We start from the raw sequence: 14,947 nt of genomic DNA on the forward strand, positions 1-14,947 counted from the left end.
TCTAATAGTATATATGTATAATGAATAGTTACAAAAATTTTAACAATTAAATACTCATACAGAGTAATAAAGTATCAACTCTAAACGATATTTTATAAATATTACTGAAGTTTACCGCCCAGTTCAGTTACACAGATGTGTTAAATCATAGAAAACCTGAAATACAGACAATTAACAGATGAACATCAGTATTATAAAAGCCAATATTCACCTCGATAATAGATGCGGCAGACCAAGCTTGAGTGGGGCAAGCGCCTTCACAGAAAGCACCATTGGCATTCGTCAACTCGGATAAACCTCGCCACGGATTGTTGACCAAGTGGTTCCAGTGAGTCGAAAGGTACTGTTTTATCTCAGCCGCAGCCCCTTCAGGATCTTCTGAATACCTCAGCTTCGCTCTCAGATAGTAACCGACCAACCAAACCCACTCCTATTACAAAATTAAAAACCGTAATTAATTAAGTTCTGACATAATATATTCATTCTATGTTTGAATGTGATATGCTAGTAATGTAAAATTTAATAAAGTGTGTATCACATATACATTTCGCAGTAATATAAAAACAAATTATTGAAAATCTTGGTAATACTTCTTAACCAAGTGATCAAAAATTAAAATAATAATGATATTTACTGTTTAATTGTTAAAATCAAGAGACTAGATATTAACATTTTTCAAAGTGCAATGAAGAAGGACAGCACAAACACTATTATATTAATTATATGTGAATAAAAGCAAACTAATTTAGCTTCTTGAAGTTGATGGTGGTGTTGGTCTTTGAGTTGGTTCAACATAAATTGTTTTTGTTGGCAATAAATGATAAATATTATCTTACCAAATTCATTATATTAATACACTAAATTTTAAATTTGATTTAATTTGGATTATGACTTTTTTTAAATTATTTTCTCACCGGCCCTTGGTGATAATTAAATCCGTGTGCAACTTTAAAATCTGTCGAATGGTTGCCATTATCGTAATCACCGCAATACATGAGATCAGTTGGATCAAGGGTTTTCATTCCAAGTGGGCCAACTAGCACTTTGACCGACTGGAGCGCTATTCTGGCTTTTTCCAGGTCAAAAAGCTCTGGAGCCTGAAAAATAAACCAATATGATTCAATTAAATAAATATTCAAGGAAGCTGGCACATCACACTTTTAAAGGGAGAGAATATTTCAGAGTCAATGCTGAGGATCAAACCATGATCCACAAATCAAACCACTCAGCTCTATTGTAATAAATACTAATACAATAATTATAAAATCACACAAATTACAATAAAACATCACTTTCTAATAAATCTCTCTATAAAAAAAAATACATGCACTTCTTTCTATGATTTTAATTTGTAATTAGAGTGCATAAGTGAGAATGAAATATAATTAGTTTCACATACAACAACCATTGAGATTAAAAAGTTTGGTCTCAGTCTGAAATCAGCCCAAGGTTGAGTTGCGCCTACGCTGTCCTTATATATGCCTACTCTGTTTACATATTCACTAACGGTCTTGTCTTCCACCCAAAACTCTTTTGTAAAATGTGATTTTATTTTGTCTGCCCATTCCGCCCATGTCCATGTTGTGGTCTCTCCTATAACATACCTTATATTAAACAGCTGTATACATATATACATAAATTTATATATATATATATATATATATAAATTTATGTGTAAACATTAGCTCCTTACCAAACTTATTAATTCGGGTGACACTGTTATAAGGGTATTTCCCTTTCTTGTACAATGTTGAAAGCCATAATATGACAGAATAAGACAGCCCTACAATTTCAACGGCTGAACCATCTCTGGGCGTAGCAGGTTTTCCTTTTGTACCAGCTTCGACGCTCGATCCCATTTTATCCATCCATGTTCCACAATTCCATTCATTCCCACCAAAAACAAAACCTATAAAATTGCATTTAAAAAAAAAAATTAATAGTTTAAAAACACATATATATGGGTGATAGAAAGTTACCAGTTATTGGATGAACGCCGATCTGGTTATCAAACCCGTGAATTGTCATATGTTCGTCAATTTCTTTACCAGCATTACGTTCCCGGAAAGTCACTCCTTGAAAGTGTTTTGTCAGAGCTTCTTGAATAACTTCTTCAAGAGGCTGATCCTTTAAAAATAAGGATATTCAAAATTTCACAAGTGTTTGCTTCTATTCAAAATACTTACTACAAATTCCAGTTCTGACTCGTCTGTTGGAAAGAGGCGGTTAACCTTGTCTTTAAATATTACGACTCCATTTGGCACTAAGTTTGTGTATTCCTTTATAGATTGAAGCCACCACCAAACTGCATCTCTGCTGTTGTACCTAGGTTTAAGGTCATAAGCATCTAACAAGTTTGGGATGAGACCATGACGCAAACATCCGCCATATCCCAATATGTGGTATCTATATTAAAAAAGAAGATATTTTTAATTTCAAATAGATTTTTGGAACAGCCACTCAAGTTTAATTTATAGTGCACTATTCATTCTTTTCTCATACTGACGTTAAACTATCCAATACATCTTAATTTTAATGCCAACGTTTTACAGTGTTTAGTTCAGTAAAAGAATATTTTTGAATTGAGAATTTAACTATGGTCTAGAAAAAGGACAGTCAAAATAACATATAAATTTGGTGCAACGTGAAAGTTATTTATGATTTTTGTTTCTCTTCAGATATGCCATGATACAATTTAAAAATAATTTCAATTGTTTTTAGAAAGTTACCTTGCTTCATCAAATCTATGGGTTAAAATTAAGAGTCCCTTAATAGATATAAAAGTGTCCCGCCCCCACGATCTCATGTAGCCAGATGAAAAATGAGGGAGACCTAAACATAAAGATTTTTTTAAATTATACATTTATTACTATGAATTTGTACTTTTTACCAGCTGCCAATGTAGTGCAAATTTGATGGTCGAAACCATCGGATAAATTTTCTATTTTTGGCCTCGGTGGAGCGATTCCATTCGACAGAGGTGGAAGTGGAGAAGATTTAATAATGCCTGCCATCTGGATAGAGCACATTGCAAGGTTTTGTAGAAATTCATCTCCTTCTTTAAAAAATCTAAAATAAAAGTTGAACATTTATAACAAGACATTCTATACATTGTTCAATGTATCTTACGCAGGCATTAATGAAATTGCTTTTTCTAGCAGAGCTCCATGGACTTGTGACAGAACTTTATAAAGCCCCCAAGGTCTCAGTGATGTAGGCAGATCGTCTATAAGTTTGAATTGCTTATGCAATTTATCTCCTACAAACGATTTGGGATAAATAGAATTAATGGTTAAATAGTTTTCAAAACTATTAATGTTGAGAATGGGATGAGAAAAATTACACTCTGGATATTTGAGATTTTAACGGAATTTAAAAAAAATTAAATATATACTTTTCCATAGAACACAATAAATAATTTGGTAAGTATTAACGGTTTGATAAAAGGCTCACAGTTTTTTTATGTGTTCTATAAGCAATAATTTGTCATTTATGAGTGATATTGTGTTGACAGCCCACCACTGAAGTGGCAAGAAGCCGAAACATGTCTGACAGTCATGATTGAAAATGACCATACTATAAATAATTTATTTCTATTCTATCTTTAAATGTGTAATGTTGATCAAATAAGGTATGAGCTTGGAATTGTATTTAATAAAATGAAAATCAATTTACCCAATCGTTCGGTCGACTGAAGTTGTTTCAACCTGTCTACAGTATAATACATATACCAAGACCCTTCTCTGATATTGGAACACAATGGGTGACCCAAATCATTGTTTTTTGCAATGATATCAAATACCGACATAATACCTGAAAATAAATAAGTTCTTTATACAAAAATTATTACTGTTATTATCATTACTTAAAATAGTTTTTTTTTTTTAAACTTTGCATCAATTGCTATGGGTTTGTATTTGAGTCATTAATTTAAAAATAAATGGCAAGTAATATTAGTTTTAAAATAAAACTAAACCTTGTATTCCACAATAAACTAGATGGCCATGTCCAGGGATGCAGTATGTATTTCCATTTTCTTCATTGCCACACCGATACAGAGCGTAATTAACATCAGCCAGGGAGAAATGTTCTATACAGTCCTGTATTGTCATCCCTTCGTTTATTTTCTTTGCTGCTTTTACCGCATTTTCCTGAGCAACAAACCTTAAAAAGGAATGATTATTATTGGAAGATTACGTTTTAACGTTAAGTTACTCACTTCAAAGCCACAACGGAACCTGGCTGAAAATCTGTTGTAAAGTTCACCCTTGTACCCTGTTCTGAAGAAACAAGTCGGACCATTTTGCCCGACGATATCGGTACATTTTCACTAATCTCAAGATCGTATTCTTGCAGGCCATTAATTACTGTTGAATCTTTAGTGAAATTGCTTGAAGGCTCATAACGTTTACCAGACCTTTTAAAACAATTTCAAAAAAGTATGTCTTTCCAGTGTATTTTTTTGGTCATACTCACTTGTGTTTCAAAAAGGCTTCAAAAATTAGACTGTGTGGAACCGCTTGCACAGTGACTCCCTTTCCTTCACCTGTCTGGTAATTGTTAGGCCACTTAAAAGCTGTATAAGCAACGAGCACAACAGAATCCAAGGTGTTCGGGTTGAATCTTGTCACACAAACAATATCTTTGTCAATTTGATCTACGAACACCTACAAATAAAACCGATTATAATGTGAAAAACATCTAATATTAATTTTGTCTGATACCTGAGAAAAACCTTGTTTAGCTAATTCATAATGCAATTTATTCAAAGCGCATTTTCCTGACATTATGCCGCCTGCAATTCTGGTCTCGGAGAAGTTCATGAAAGTTCGATCTTCCTTGACAACATTTATCTACAATGGATTTTGTCAGAAAAAAATTCAGTTTCAATTGAAATTTTAACTTGCATGGTGAGGGACGAGTTGGTCATAGCCGTAGGTGGAACCAGTAGCACAGGCTGCCATTGAGACAAGAGCCGTCGAAGGAAGCATATCATAAACGGTCTTTCTTTCCACTGGGCTCGAATTATCATGTGTGAGATCCATGAATAATGCATGAGCGATGTTTGACACTTTTTGGGAGTGTAAAGCGCCAATAACTGACCCTCCATAGCGGTAGACTAGGCGGCCAACCTCTTGCGAATCCCCCGCAGACATGCTTTCTATTACATTAAATTTTAGAAGTTTTATATTTATTTAATTTTTAAATAATTTTGTTTAGGCACTCACCTCTAACTAATGAAGATATTCCAATTTTGTTAATAAAAATGTTATCAATCTGATCTGAATTAGTAAATAATTCTGCAACGACATAGAGCTCTGGTCTAACTACACGAGCTGCATCTACTAAGTACTAAAAATTTGAAAAGAATTTCATACTATTACTTTTTGCTTGTGATTTTAATTCAATGAAAGCCAAGAAAAATAATTCTTTTAAATTTATATTCTATTGTTTCAATTTTACAATTTAATTTTGTTACTGTGATTAATTCAGTAACTTGTAAAATTTCAGAGAATGGGCTGTCGTCACCAAGGTTTACACTATATTTCAATCATCTGCTAGTCGCTTCCCCAGATAAGGCAAGTTATGCTTATTATTTGTTTTTATTTTTTGACCCTAGGCAATGCCTATTAGACTTGAAAGAACAACTGCCAACATGGAAAGACGCGCTGCTGCCACTGACCTAAAAGCTACCTAACTCACAATTTGTTATTGTCATTTATGAAAGAAAGAGACACCTTTTTGAGAGTGTGGATGAAAACTATTTATAATCTTATGGAAAAGGAGCAAACTCTCCAAGAATCTGGGACTAACTCTCCCAGGGAGCCCTTGTGATGGCCAACTCCACAAGGGGTACAAAGATTTTTTACACTCTGCTTGGACCATCTGATAGTTGTATTACCAGAAATGGCAAAATACACTAAAACTTTGTTGTTCAAGATACATGGTGCTAAGTTGTAATCTAATACATAGATAAAGACTTGCAATGTTTGAAGAAGAAAAAAACAGAAATAATTTCTTGTTTTAATTCACAAGGGAAATGTAAAAAAAAATTATCGGTTTATCAAATGGCAAGAATTCATCTTGCAACATGTCCTGTTCACATTCTCTCTCTTTTTAATTTTTCTTTCTTGGGAGGTCGTCAACTGACACTTGGTTCATAAAATTGTTATTTATTTTTATTTTTTCTATGAACCAGAGTGATTTTTCTTGTATTAATAAGCGAATTTTGCCCTTTTTTGTGGTTACAATGATTAGTCATGATTTATCACTAGTATAAATACACAATATGCTCAAAACCATAAGATTAAATGGTATAAATAGATGTTCATATTTTAACCTTTTAAAATACTAATAATAGTTTTAAAGTCCTTATGGGGGGTGTCGGAGGCCGCAAAGTTTAAGCATTGACACGGTGCTCATCACTGTTAGGTAGAGGTTCCGGGTTCGAATCCAGCGGCCCTGCATTCGAACCTGACATCTTACAAATGGACTTTTTTTTCAAAAATATCCACACCCCAAAGGTTCATATAACCTCATAGTTGAAATAACCTTGTTAAAAAAAAAGTCCTTATGAGGGGTGTCAGCGGTCGCAATGGTTAAGAAGTAGCAACTCACACACCCAGCGCATATTTCAATTTTTTTCAAATGACCATGAAATTAGTGAATTTAATGAATTAACTGAGGTACACTTCACTAAAGCTCTCCGTCGCCGTCTCAATTGTCGTCGAGAATCCAAACCAATTACACGACATTTGAAAAAAAGCAAAAGGAGGGAAAACTCATAAGGTGGGGTTGAGATGGGGAGTTGATGTCCGAGTGGATCGAGGTCACGATAGCTCAGGTGGTAGAGCAGAGGCGTATCAAGCCGAAGGTCGTGGGTTCGAATCCCTCTCGTGCCATTAACTTTTTTTCATCTTAACTAAAAACCTTAATTAATTGTAATATTTAATTGGTCAAGCGGACCACGAAATTAGTGAATTTGACCCAAATATCAAAACTGTTCAAAATTCCAAAGATTAGATGAGTAGTATTTATTACTTGTGCTACAGGTATTGGCGTGGAGTGGCAATTGTCCAAACGAATTCCATCGAAAATTTCAACCGTTCTTTCAACATATGACCTCATGTGATCCCAGAGATATGGGCAATCATCTCTTTTTTCACCATATCTGTACACACAAAATCATGCAAAACAAAAAATAAATGATAATATTAAAAAAAAGATGATATACCTTAATTTAACGCTATCTCCCCAAACGATCAGTTCTCTCTTGAGATAGACGTTGGATCCAAATTCTGCAAAATTGTTTAAAGGATCATAGTCCATAACCCAACCATTATGAGCCATTATGTACTTTGCTTCATCAGTAAACATCGCGTTTTCATCTAATGTTATTATTTCAACAAAATACCTAAAAACTCCCCAAATTTACTAACGATTCAACATTATTTACAGTAGGAAATTTATCACCTGTGCACAAGAAGATCGTCTTTGGTCACTAATGGGATTTTTGGACCTTTTTGATCTAGTCTAAAATATCGAACAGTCGCTATAGTGTTTTCGACAGCACTCTTTAAATGATTCTCAATTTCATTTCTGATTTCATTATTTTGAGACTCCAGATAATTTTTGAAAGCTTCAGCACATTTTTTTTGCCTTGTATCTTCATCAAAGCAGTCAACTCTGTAATTATTTTTTAACAAAAAGTACAATAAATTGTGAAATATCATGAGATTTATCTCCCCATGAACCTGTAGCTCGATAATTTCTTAACTGCCTTTGCTAATTGGTCTGTCAGATGTGTTGCAGCTTTTCACCATCATCAGTGGTGTTAACAAGACACCAACTACTTAAGATGGCAAAAAGCCAAGACAGACTGCAACGGGCTGACCAGAAACTACCTAGCTACAACAAGAACATTATTACCGTAATTATTCTTACCTGTATATGTTGAACTTCTTTAGTGCTAAACCCATATCAATGGTTGATTTCAATCGCCGAAATTGGGGATCCTGGATAATCGTAAGATTTCTGTCAGGGTTATCGATTCTCTCTGTCAGTGTTACATTTCTGCACTTTTCTTTGAATTCGTTCACAAGCAGATGTACATCCACTAAAAAGCATTCTGGGATTTTTGCTTCTGGTATCAAAACACTTTCCAAAAGGTATCTGAGACTCTTAAAAATTAAATTTCAAAATAGTATCAAGAGTAATTAATTATAGAGAATATTTTCTTTGTTGACCAACATTAAGATGCTCTTCAGAATTAATTTCTGCAGTAAGTCCCATTGTTTCATATACTCCTACAGATACATCGAGAGAAAGTTTATACAATAATCTATCTAGAATATAAGCTGGACGAAGATGAGGCGAGTTAGTCAAGTTGTAGGCACATTCTGGGTGATCTTTAAGCCATGGACTTTCATTTGCAGTATGATTCAATACTATATCACAAATACTTAATATCTGGAATTCAAATTAAAATAAAAACTTGTTGACCACTTTAATTTTTAAGTCTGTACAATACCTTCCATTCTTTTCTAATAAAATTTACAACTTCCAGAATGTCAGCGTCAGTCAAATTGTCACCAAATAATGGATTGATTTTTAACTGATCTTTTAAACTATACGCTGAATTGGAGCTACCCAGCGCCTAAGAGAGGAATGGAAAATTATTTCAAGAAAAAATTTACATGTATATGCAATTCAACCTGTATGGGCGTGAAATGGATCATATTATATCCACACTCTTTGGCCACTTGCAGCTTCTTTTTCCATGTAGACAATGGGCCTAGATTTTTGGAAATGTAAGTAACACATTGAATGCAGTCCAATGTCACGATGTCGCTGCCGATAATTAGTTCAGGTTCGACCAAAATATAGCCTTGGCCATTAATTTTGAGACTGTAATTGAATAGTTAGTATATATATAAAAAATGAAAATAACGTGAAACAACCTACCAATCATCAACAGTAAAACAATAATGAAATGACCCTGACCAATTAGCGATCAATTCTTTCTTATCCAATACCCTATAAGCCCTTTGGACAAAACCTGTGCCTTTCTGAGGGAAATCTGTAAATATTTTGACCTTATGACCATAAAGAGATGGTCCTTCTTTTATTTGTATAACGACTCCTAAAACCAGTAATTTGTTTTAACAAATCAACATTTTTTCTGAATATTTCAAAATGTAAATTTATATTTAATTAATTTGTTTTGATAAAAATGTTTTACCTTTGGGCACACGGAAAAGTTTATCCTCCTCATTCTGATCTTTGTTTATAGTTAGAACAACTCGAGGTAGCTCCATAATGATTTACAGTTTTGAATTCCCTTTGGACCTAACGATATACTGTTATTTAAAAAAGCATTAAACATTTCAAAATTACACTGATTATATATCTTCTACAATTGTTGACTTTATTACAAGACAAATTCAATATTATTAATGTTAATTAAACTTGTCTCTAGCTACAAATGTGTTCCTGGATTAAATTTGTCATATTTTATTAAGCAATGCAATTCCCCATAAGCAATTTTAATAAATAATTATTAAAATTATCAGGTTTTTAAGTTGACCTTTATAATCACAGTATCATGTTTTTTTGTTTTTTTTTTTAAAGTAATTGTTTTATTTAATACAATAATTGGATGTTTGTTTATTTTATTTTTGCTTGTTATTTTTCCATAACATGTTATATGCCGTATTCCTTGTTTTAGACTTAGATGTTTAAAAATGGCATGATTCTGTTATTTTTTCGGTAGAGATTATATTTCTGCAGAACGGAGCATAATTTTTGAATGGCAAATATTCAAAACCAAAGAACAACAATAAAAAAAAATACACATTGCATTTTCTATACACTGATGGACAAAATTAACACACCACCTTTAAATTTTAATGCATGTAGGTTTATTCATATTTTGCGTACCAAAAATATGAAATTTAATGAAATATGGTTGCAAAAATAAGAAATTTAAAAAGAAAATGTTTATTACCTAATTAAAAAATATATATTGATTAAAAAATTGAAAAACAAATAAAAGTTTTTTTGTCCCCTTTAATACCTAGTAAAAGGTTTTTAGGTTTATTTATATTTTGCAAACCAAAAATAGGTTTGGTTGTAAAAATAAGACATTGGAAAAGAAAATGTTTATTAACTAATTAAAAAACAACACAATTGAATGATGAAAAAATAATAATCATGTAAAAAAATACTGTTTGTCCCCTTTAATACCGAGTATTTCCACCTCTGGCTCAAATCACGTTCGTTAAAAACTTTTGCATTCCTTGGAAAAGATTTCTGGCAAAATTCTGATGAATCCTTTCCCATTCATCAAGAAAATCCAACTCTTCTAAGATGTTATGATCTGGGTTTCACCGTTGTACTCGTCTCTTAAGTTGGTGATGTGTTCAATTGGGTTCAAATCTGGACTCTGAACTGGCCACACCAAGCATTCAATTCTGACCTCATTCACAATACCTGCTCTATAGGGCAGGACGTTATCCTACATTAGCAAGAATCTCTCATCGATGTGGGGGGCAAATGGTACATCTGTGAAGAGATCTTCCTCGCACAACAACCAATTCAATGTGGGTGTCCAAGGAAATGCCACCCTAGAACATCAGTGAACCACAATGGAATGCCACCTGACGAACCGTACAGAATGGGGTGTACCTTTCTCCTGAGCGTCTCCATATGAAATTAAGACCATCTGAAGATTTGAGGCAAACTCACCTCATCTGTAAAAAGAACTCATCCCCAATCTTCCAATTCACACGTTCCTATGCAAATTGATGCGTGGTCATTTTCTGAGCTGTGGTAAGGAGAGGTCCACAAAGCCAGATGCCAGGCCCTGAGGTTATTTTTTTCAACCTTCTTCTTACATTCTTGGAGGAAATGGAAACATTTCTTATCTCATTTCCCATAATGTTGCACTTTCATAGAGCCTGATGAATTTATCATCACATGTGTAGACCTACGTTGACCCTACCCTGGCCTTCTAGTGGGAAACCCTTCATAGAGAGATTTACACTCAATCTCCTGACAACTTCGCACTGGCTGTATCCTTCCGCCAATAATGTTACAACTCTGACACTGTCATACTCGCTCAAAGGCCTGACTGGAGCCATTGAAAAAGGTTTAGTTATAAGAATAATATCAAATGAAATAAACGAAGGAAAAAGATTAACTGAATGCAATCTTTAGGTGCAGCTGAATCGAAGGGCAGAGACTACTTTTTTGGTGTGTTAAATTTGTCCATCATTGTAATTATTAATAGATCACAAGTGCAATCGCATTTGATTAGACACATAAGGACCGAACCAACTGACACCATTTGCCAGCATTGCCAAATATTCAGAATTTACATACTTTCACCAATTATTTTAAACAGCGTACACTGTTCTGCATGCTTCGGCCAAAATGTTAGTAATGCATGCAGAAATTATTCACGAAGGGCACAATCGGATTCGACTATTAAAGACGGTTTAGTTTTAAAAAACAAATTCTGTAAGGAAAGTGGTTACCCTTGTTGAGATCTTGTCAACAGACTACGGAGAGGCGCATTTAACTACTTACTTTCTAATATTTGTAACAAATATTACTTTGAACCACTAATTTTAAAACTTGGAGTGGGCTTTCTCCTCGCCCTGGCAAACGAGTTAAAATTATTTACAATTGGACAACAAAGACTTAATCAACTTAAAAGCCTGAAAAAATAAGAAAGTGAATTATTGAGGACGTTTTATTATATTAAACTATCATCTCCAAAACATATTTAATAAATAAGACAATCTAATCAAAATGATAACACCGCTCGAAAAACTTGTAACAGTTCAACAAAGTACATTACGTAAAGGATATTTGATAATGAAAACAACAAATCGGGGTCAAATTTTTATTGGGAATTTGAACCTAGGGCCAAAAAATAATTAGGCAAAACATGGGATGGGCAAATATTGAAGAAAACAACATTGGATAATAACCTACCTATATTTTGCGTATAACAAGAAAAAAACGTGTATTAAGGTTTATGTTTCAATTTCAAACAGGATTTAGTGATTTACATTCAAAATTTACATGTACAGTATGTACGTACACATGCATAAACTTGTACACTGAGGATACAAACGTACAAGCACAAAACAATTAAATGAACCGAGTACTTTATGTGTGAATGTCTGAAGAAAATACATAAAAAGATGTTAATAAAAACGATCAGTTGATCCTGGGTCATGTCGGCTATGCTAAATATAAAATAAACTCGGGTGTAGGGCGCTTCGAGTTTCCCATTTCGCCGGCTAATTTTCCAGGTGAAAAGCTTTTCCGATCGATAAGGAGTGGAAAACCCTTTATTTCCCTTGAATAATTTAATGTTCTCCAAATTTTCATTCTTAGACGTGCTCATTACGATTTTTTATACAGTCTAATTGTAGAGATATTCACTCCATGTCCAGTTTCCAAATGTTAGCTTTTTTCTTTTGGTGTATAATTTTTTTAATCGATGGATTTTCCGTATTGGTCAGTGTGTCCATTAATACATACAGCTTTGTACAAAAGTAGGCGACCAGGATTCATTTGTTCAAAATTTCATATAAATTTTACAAATAAAAAATTGAACCATGTTCCGCCTCATTGATGGAGCTATTAAACCAAACAGTGATTCAGCTAAATATCTGGGAATGACTAGATGCCAAGCTGAGATGGAAATAGCACATGAAGAAAAAAAGGGCGGAAACAGGTTTAATATGTAGACAACTATATTTATTCGCACTTAAAAACAACTTTTCTGTACATCCATTGATGCAAGACATCCTATTTGTCATTGAATCTCTGCAAAATCAGGGAAATAGAGTAGTGTGGATTCCTGGACACTGCGGAATATTTGGCAATGAGAATGGGAAACGACTTCTAATGTCAAATTTAGGGAGATTAAAGACTGTGTAAAACCTTGGGCCTCATCTCATAGGGGTTCCAGGCACAAAGCAGTTGTAGGCTTAGAATTGGTCATTGTAGGCTTACTCATTCTTATCTCATGGCAAAAAAAGATACTCCACTTTGTGATGTTTACACAGAAAGAATAACAGTTAAACACATTTTGACAAATTGCAAAAAATATGAAGGAGAAAGACATTGGCTGGAAATTCCAACCAACATCAAAGACTCGCTTGGTGATGACTCCGACCAAATAGACAAACTACCAACTTTCCTTAAAAAACCTAAACTAATTTCTGAAATATGAAGATAAAATGATATAATAATTTAATACAAAAGAATATTCATTTTATGCAATAATCTGTATTTTACTCAATGTTGGGAGGTGTCTTAGGGTGAGGTTTGGGTCCAGGGCGCGTGATATTGCCAGGGCCTTGATTCCACTGTCGGGGAGGGGAGTCCCTGGGCTGTGGCCCACTCACTACCCAGCTTGAAAGCTTTTAAGGCGGGAAATGACCCAAAGCGGTTGATCGCCTTTTCTAATTAAAAAAATAAATAAATGAAAACAAAGTCATAAAGCCTACCTGGGCATATGGTATTCAACTATGGGGTTGTACCAAGGCATAGATGTACATGTAATGTTCAGGGAGTGTATTATACTGTGCCATTTAAGCACTATTGTATCCCCCATTCTATATTTATAACTAGTGAGACCTAGTTCATCGAGAAACTTAATTAGTAGGCCTAGGTTGTACATTCCAAAACACATCTTATTGTGGGCAAATGTGGTGCCACAGTTTGATAGTAGGTGTGTTGATGTCTCCTCTGCTTCTTTAATCTGCACATGCCATGTTGTGCTATACCAATATTCTTCAGATGCACATTCAGTCTGCAGTAACCTATTAAAACCCTGTCAGGATTTGAAAATTTTTCCACTTCCTTTTATGCATTCTGTTGTATCTTTCCTTACAAAATTTACTAGAAGGTTCTTTCTTGTATTGCTTATGTCTAATGAGTGAATTCAACTGTTTCCTCATTTTCATTTTGTCCTTTTGTCTAAGGCACTCATTAATGGAGTGAATCCCTCTGCCACAGAAGAGCTCAGGGCTTATCAGAAGTATGGCAGCCTCTTTCCTTGCATGGACGTCGGTCTCTTTTGACCTCTTCTCCCACATCCTGGGAGCTAGCAAAGGGTGACTTTATTTTGCATACCTGAACTATTTAGTTTAGTTTTACAATTCAACACCACCTTTGAGCTAATGTTTGAACTTACTGTTTTAATGGCTGTATTCTTGTTTTTGTACCCTTAGTTCAAGTTAAACTGGGTACATCATTCAATTTCTTTGACTGGAAGATATTGGTGTATTTTCCCATGGTTCTGAGCATTTTGTTCCAGGACCGAACAAACTCCTGTCCCACATTCTTACGTTCTACATCCATCCGTGCACAAGGGGATGGTAACGTTCTCAGCAGGGAGGCTTTTTCCCTTTTAATTTAAAAAAAAAATCTGTAAAATTAATGGTTGGTCAAGTAAGACTAATTTTAACAAATAAAAGGAAAACAACCTTTAAATATTACTGCATTTAGTGAAAGCATGATGAAAGTACATGTATAAAAAACAGTTTAAATTAAAAGGGAAAAAGCGTTTAGGAACTATTTGAATAATATGTACTGAGGCTGCGATGATGAAGGTTTAAACAACTAAAATTCAGAGAGAAACTTTTATTTGATGTATAAAAAGCATGTGAGAAATACCTTCCAGCTATTAAGTACATGGGTGGCTCAAAACCCGAGCCGGCACTTACTGAGGACTGAAATGAAATTTTCTGCCAGAAAATCATGGCAATTGAGCTTTAAGCTAAGGAGTTTAAAAGGCACAAAAGATTGAAAGAAACATCTACCTTGATAGGCATGCTTATACTTGGTGAAATGACACCCCAGGCTGGTAAATTACTTGCTAGGTAATTACAAAATCATCTTTATTATGCAGAAACATGTTAGT

At 34.1% G+C, this 14,947-nt stretch overlaps 2 protein-coding genes across 2 annotated transcripts in view; one reads left to right on the plus strand and one right to left on the minus strand.

Moving 5' to 3' along the window:
- On the minus strand, positions 1-11,975 carry LOC106663696 (glycogen debranching enzyme). Its single transcript, XM_014388740.2, has 27 exons — positions 11,538-11,975; positions 9,242-9,348; positions 8,965-9,142; positions 8,715-8,907; positions 8,531-8,656; positions 8,251-8,469; positions 7,945-8,180; positions 7,474-7,686; positions 7,235-7,414; positions 7,042-7,171; positions 5,229-5,352; positions 4,908-5,161; positions 4,725-4,853; positions 4,477-4,667; positions 4,220-4,417; positions 3,977-4,164; positions 3,676-3,813; positions 3,130-3,259; positions 2,891-3,069; positions 2,730-2,832; positions 2,187-2,406; positions 1,980-2,127; positions 1,694-1,909; positions 1,400-1,593; positions 915-1,097; positions 212-430; positions 1-156 (listed from the first exon to the last, which is right to left on the minus strand). Exons 2-27 carry the CDS (start codon positions 9,315-9,317, stop codon positions 124-126), a joined length of 4,398 nt encoding a protein of 1,465 aa, XP_014244226.1. The 5' UTR covers positions 9,318-9,348; positions 11,538-11,975; the 3' UTR covers positions 1-123.
- Positions 10,207-14,947, plus strand: part of LOC106663639 — an 11,139-nt gene continuing 6,398 nt past the window's right edge. The window contains exons 1-2 of the mRNA XM_024227122.1: positions 10,207-11,149; positions 11,218-11,253. Of these exons, the coding sequence (XP_024082890.1) occupies positions 10,978-11,149; positions 11,218-11,253 (208 nt within the window). The 5' untranslated portion in view covers positions 10,207-10,977. The remainder of the gene's footprint in view (positions 11,150-11,217; positions 11,254-14,947) is intronic.

This window comes from Cimex lectularius, unplaced genomic scaffold (assembly GCF_000648675.2).
Source record: "Cimex lectularius strain Harlan isolate CLEC.00 unplaced genomic scaffold, Clec_2.1 scaffold204, whole genome shotgun sequence".
Taxonomy (NCBI): domain Eukaryota; kingdom Metazoa; phylum Arthropoda; class Insecta; order Hemiptera; family Cimicidae; genus Cimex; species Cimex lectularius.